Below are 4,874 nucleotides of genomic sequence, written 5' to 3'. Positions count from 1 at the left end.
ACCAATATCCTATACACATTCGTCTCCTCCATTCGTGCTACATGACCTGCCCACCCCACCCTCCTTGACTTGATCATTCTAATTATACTTGGAGAAGAGTACAAGTTATGAACCTCCTGTCACTTCATCTCTCTTTGGTCCAAATATTCTCCTCAACACCCTGTTCTCAAACACCCTTAGTCTATGTTCCTCCCTTAATGTCAGAGACCAAGTTTCACACCCATACAGAACCACACGCAAAATTATAGTTTTGTATATTTTAATTTTTATTTTTTTGGACAACAGCCGAGAAGACAAAAGGTTCTGGACTACCTCTGTAAAACAAAACTATTGAATTATTATAGATTGTTGTGATCTTAAAGCAGAACATTCTCTTCTTTTCAGAGGAACTACCTTATATCAACGTTCCTCTGCACACACTCATCAAGATAACAACAGATGGCTATAACTGTCACATGGAATGTACTAAATTGAATGTGGAGTGCGTGGACACATACAGGAAGCAGCCTAAGGTACATGCCAGAAATTAAATTACAAAAATTACAATTTAATGGAGAGAAATGAGTACAGTAAAATTATTATAAGAAAGAACCTCTTTATAATAAAGAAAGAAGGAAGAATCAACTGGAATATGGGGAAAACTGCCAACTAGGAGCTTCATAATTTGTACCTTTCAACTAATATTAGAGTCATCAAATTGGGGAGTACGCGTAAAGAAGATGAAAATTCATGTAAAATTTCAGTCAGAAAACCTGAAGGGAACAGATCATTTAGGAGGTCTATGTGGCAGGATATTATTAAAATTGATCCTAAAGGATTACAGTAGGAAGATGAGGGATGAATACATCTGGCTCACAAGTGAACACATTCTGGCTAGCTGAGCAACTGTCAGCTTTTCATGAATTACTGCAAGAAGTTGGGTTGTAATGAAGAAAGTCATGGGCCTAGCAGAGGTATAATATGTTTATATTTAGGCTATCAAAGAAAATTCGCATACATTAAAGTAGTTCAAACACTGGATTCTCAAAATAGAAACTATGGTAGGTAGTTTTCATCAAGTGGAATGCTGGTGGTTCAAGCTCATTCCCCTCCAAAATGTTTGGGATGATGTGAAAACTACTTTTTCTGACAAAAGTTTGAGGTTAAGGTTACTTAATCTGAGCATTAAAACTTATATTGCATGCATTATTTTTTATTCGTTCCTGAATTTTATTACAGAACTGTTCAGCAGATCGCACAACAGATGATGCTCTTCTTACTGTGCCATCTCATTTTGACTCTCTTAACTTCTGGCAGCTGACAGGTCAGTCATCTCTCATCACACAGCACTAGACAACTTCCCTCATGTTTTTTATCATATCTCTCTGGCCATGGCAATTTCTTTTTGTGTTTTTTATACCTATTTTCTTCCACTTGTCATAATCATAAATGTGAAATGAACTTCCCAGTTGTGTTTGATATATCAGAATCATTTCAACCTCCCTCTCATATGTCTATAACTGAAAAATGTGCATTTTTAACTAGAAAGTAGAAAGACTGTGACAGGTATTTTCTAACGTGTGCCCCAGTCTACCTGATGAAAAGACTGTTGTTCACATGCATAGTTCTTTTCTTAACACACTCAGCTGTTACATCATCATGTACCCTCTCAGAAAATGAAATCTGTACATGTTCTTGAACTGGGATCAAATGTTGCCCTCCTCCTTCAGAAGAAGTAACTTTTTTGAAATCTCCAAGGATTTTCAGAAATGTACATGATGAAATACAATTAACATTTGCATCATCCAATTTCTTTTATGAAAATGAGAATTATATCAGTCTGATTATAGCAATACTTTACTGCCATCAGTTCCAGTGTGACAGATTAAATTTCATCGTACTTTTTCTTCCTGATGGTGCATGAGATTTATTTTGAGTCAGTCTGGGTCACACAGAATTCATGCTTAGTTGAAGAGAACTGAAATAGAGTGAAGGTGTGGTAGTATCACCTAACAAAATTTACATTAAAGTAGATGTGTTGAGATGACCTTTGAGAGAACACCTCAAGACATGGAAACCTTCTTCATTTATAGCATAAAAATCAGTACCATAATCATCTTAACTACAAATCAAACTATTTATTTTAGAATACTGAACTGACTTTTAGTATTTCATGAGCAATTTTATAACTTGTACAAATTTCTCTCTTATTAAAGTTTGTGAAATGATTTATTTTATTGTATCTGAAAATACAGTATATGCTTCATCTTTATGTTATGTAATTTGTTTTGTGCCTTGTGTACTGATCTTCATATACAGTTGTACCACTAGTTTTAGATTGGATTCATCTTTTTGTTTCATTCAAAAGATGATCAGATATTGTGTTTATTACTTTGTATAATGCAGTGTTTAAATTAACTGTGCATAGATAGTACTTAAAGAAGTATACTTTGAATAGTTATAAATATTAGTGTAAGATGTGAATGTTTTAAAATATTTTGTATATTTGTGTGTAATGTTCAGCCCTAATATTGCCTGGACTGTTTGGGTTTAATTATGGCGAATCTTATGCAATAAATGCTCAATTATGTAACACGCACAGTGAAATGCACTGCATTAAGAACAGATACAACTAAAATCAGTGTTTTAAATATTCTGTTAGTCTGTGCTTTATTAGAATGATGATAATGCATTCGTTTGACTGTACACTGGAAAGAACTTGTACTTGGAAGTCATCCTACAGAATCATTCAGCCACAATGAATGTCATCTGGGATCTTAAGTCAAAGAAGTACAACATTAAAAGTTTTCATGTGTAAATGTGCACAGTCTATAAAAGAAGTTACAAGATTACAGTTTATGCGATGTAAAAGCACATAGTTTGACTGCATGGGTGTATCATGTAAAGGAGTGCAATACTGATCTACCTGCAAGACTAAACATGCGTGTGATAGATGTATACAGTATCTGTGAGCTGTTTCTATCCACAAGAGGTGCTACACTAGTAAATGTCTGTCAGACTGCCAGAACAAATGGCTAATTAAAGTAGTGTGTAAAAATGACATGTGTAGTTATATTTATAGTAAATTACATGCTTATTGTCTGTGTTAATGGATGTTGAAGAAACTAGTCCAGAATAGGAAACTGTACCAGATAGGTAACTCCCTACCATACTATTAGTGTCTGCATTGTAGAATGAGGGCAGAACAATTATTACAGCAAATTTTGTAATCTGTACTAAATTACGTAACAGCTTCAAAATGCTCAGTTATTTTTGCAGCTAACTCAAGATGTATTATTTTAAATAACTGAAATTATTAAGTAGCTGTGTCTGTAACATATGTGATTAGTACTTAAGAGCACATATAATTTTTATATTAATGATATTTATAAATAAAGAGTCATTACTAAGAAGTGCAGGCTTAGATGTGTTCCATCATGAGTAGACTAGACTGTAGCATAAGGGACACAAGTACAGATTGTTCATAATTGTTCCTGTAAGGTGCTTCTTTACAGATATGCATAAACTAATAGCACATCCTATAGTTGATTAGGTAAACTGTGACTGGTAGGGTATACCTATCAGTGGGATTCTTTGTAACTTAGAAGCAAATTTCTTTTGCCATTTTCAAGGAATTCACTATATCCCACTTGAGTCATCACAACAAGGAGAAATGTTATTCTTTGCATTCAGTACTGTTCTTTTATGTAACTGAAATAGACTGTACATTTAATTATTAATAACAGTGCCTGATTTTAATGATATAATTATAGTATAGTTTTTATATGAAAATACAAGCATGATACATGTGTATTGTTACTGACAGATCAGACCTTGTTCCTGTAAGTATAATCCTATCTTTGAATTCCAAGACCTTTCATTTGTAAAATTACCAACACATCTCCTACATTCAGCTAGTAGGAACTCCAGTGTTGACCATATGTTGAACTGCATTCATTTACATGCTGTATGGTATAACCCAAAAGTAAGCTAGAGCAGAGAATTTTTATCTTGAAACTTTCCATCCTTACAACATACCACAAGGAAGGTCCAAGAAAACAAGGAGGGACTAGAATTAAGTGGAACATATCAAATTCTAGTCTACATTAACATTAACTTATACAGGCTCCCCCTGACATTATTAATGAAGCTGGTTCATTAGCAATCACAAATATATTGTACACATTCATGTCTCATCACAGAAATGAAGGGTAAAATCAATAATGGATAATAAATCACTTAAAACTATTGCAAAGTTCAAATATTTTGGGATGACATTGACAAATAAAAATTAAATTTATGAAAGAATTCAGAAAATGGGATATAGAAAAGCAGCCTTTTTTATTCGGTGATACTTAGAAACATATGGAAGAGACAGTTTTGGGACATGTAAGGCTTGTTACTCAAAAGACTGTCTGTAGTGTTTTGGCTAGTATAAACAGCTCAGTAAAATCAAAGTATATACCACATAACTGGAAGATGGGAGTGTCAATACCAGTATAAAAGAAAGAAGACAAGAAATATCTTTACCTCTGGGGAAACAGCCTCAGTGCCCACTGAATAGGAGGTTGGGTGGTCCCCAGAGCCAGTCTGGACAACATGGAGAAGTGAAAATTCTTGACCCTACCAGGACTTGAACTCTGACCCCTCGGTTGTCCAGTCACTACACCGACTACACTATCCCGGCTCTTATAAGTGTGGTCTTATGACATGAAATAATCTTCAAAAGTTCCCCAAATTAAATAATATCATTCTTACCACACAGAAACTTTCCATTGACAGCAAAACACAAACCAAGCTTCATAATACCTTACGACAATAAAACAAAGCACCATGAACATTACGAGTCTCAAGCTGTTCACAGCGACACTAATAATCATTAATAATGATACAAA

The 4,874-nt window shown here is 34.2% G+C and overlaps 1 protein-coding gene and 1 long non-coding RNA gene across 2 annotated transcripts in view; one reads left to right on the top strand and one right to left on the bottom strand.

The window, feature by feature from the left end:
• The window catches only part of LOC111872027 (6-phosphofructo-2-kinase/fructose-2,6-bisphosphatase), an 18,112-nt gene extending 14,324 nt beyond the window's left edge, over positions 1-3,788 (top strand). Inside the window, exons 8-9 of the mRNA XM_023865513.2 lie at positions 385-512; positions 1,219-3,788. Coding sequence (XP_023721281.1) covers positions 385-512; positions 1,219-1,332 — 242 coding nt within the window. The 3' untranslated portion in view covers positions 1,333-3,788. The remainder of the gene's footprint in view (positions 1-384; positions 513-1,218) is intronic.
• Positions 1-4,874, bottom strand: part of LOC117282922 — a 26,139-nt gene that overhangs the window by 16,585 nt on the left and 4,680 nt on the right. The window lies entirely within an intron of this gene.

Source organism: Cryptotermes secundus, unplaced genomic scaffold (assembly GCF_002891405.2).
Source record: "Cryptotermes secundus unplaced genomic scaffold, Csec_1.0 scaffold87, whole genome shotgun sequence".
NCBI lineage: Eukaryota > Metazoa > Arthropoda > Insecta > Blattodea > Kalotermitidae > Cryptotermes > Cryptotermes secundus.
Note: the sequence above shows the minus strand (reverse complement) of the source record. Positions and strands in the feature narration are given on the sequence as shown.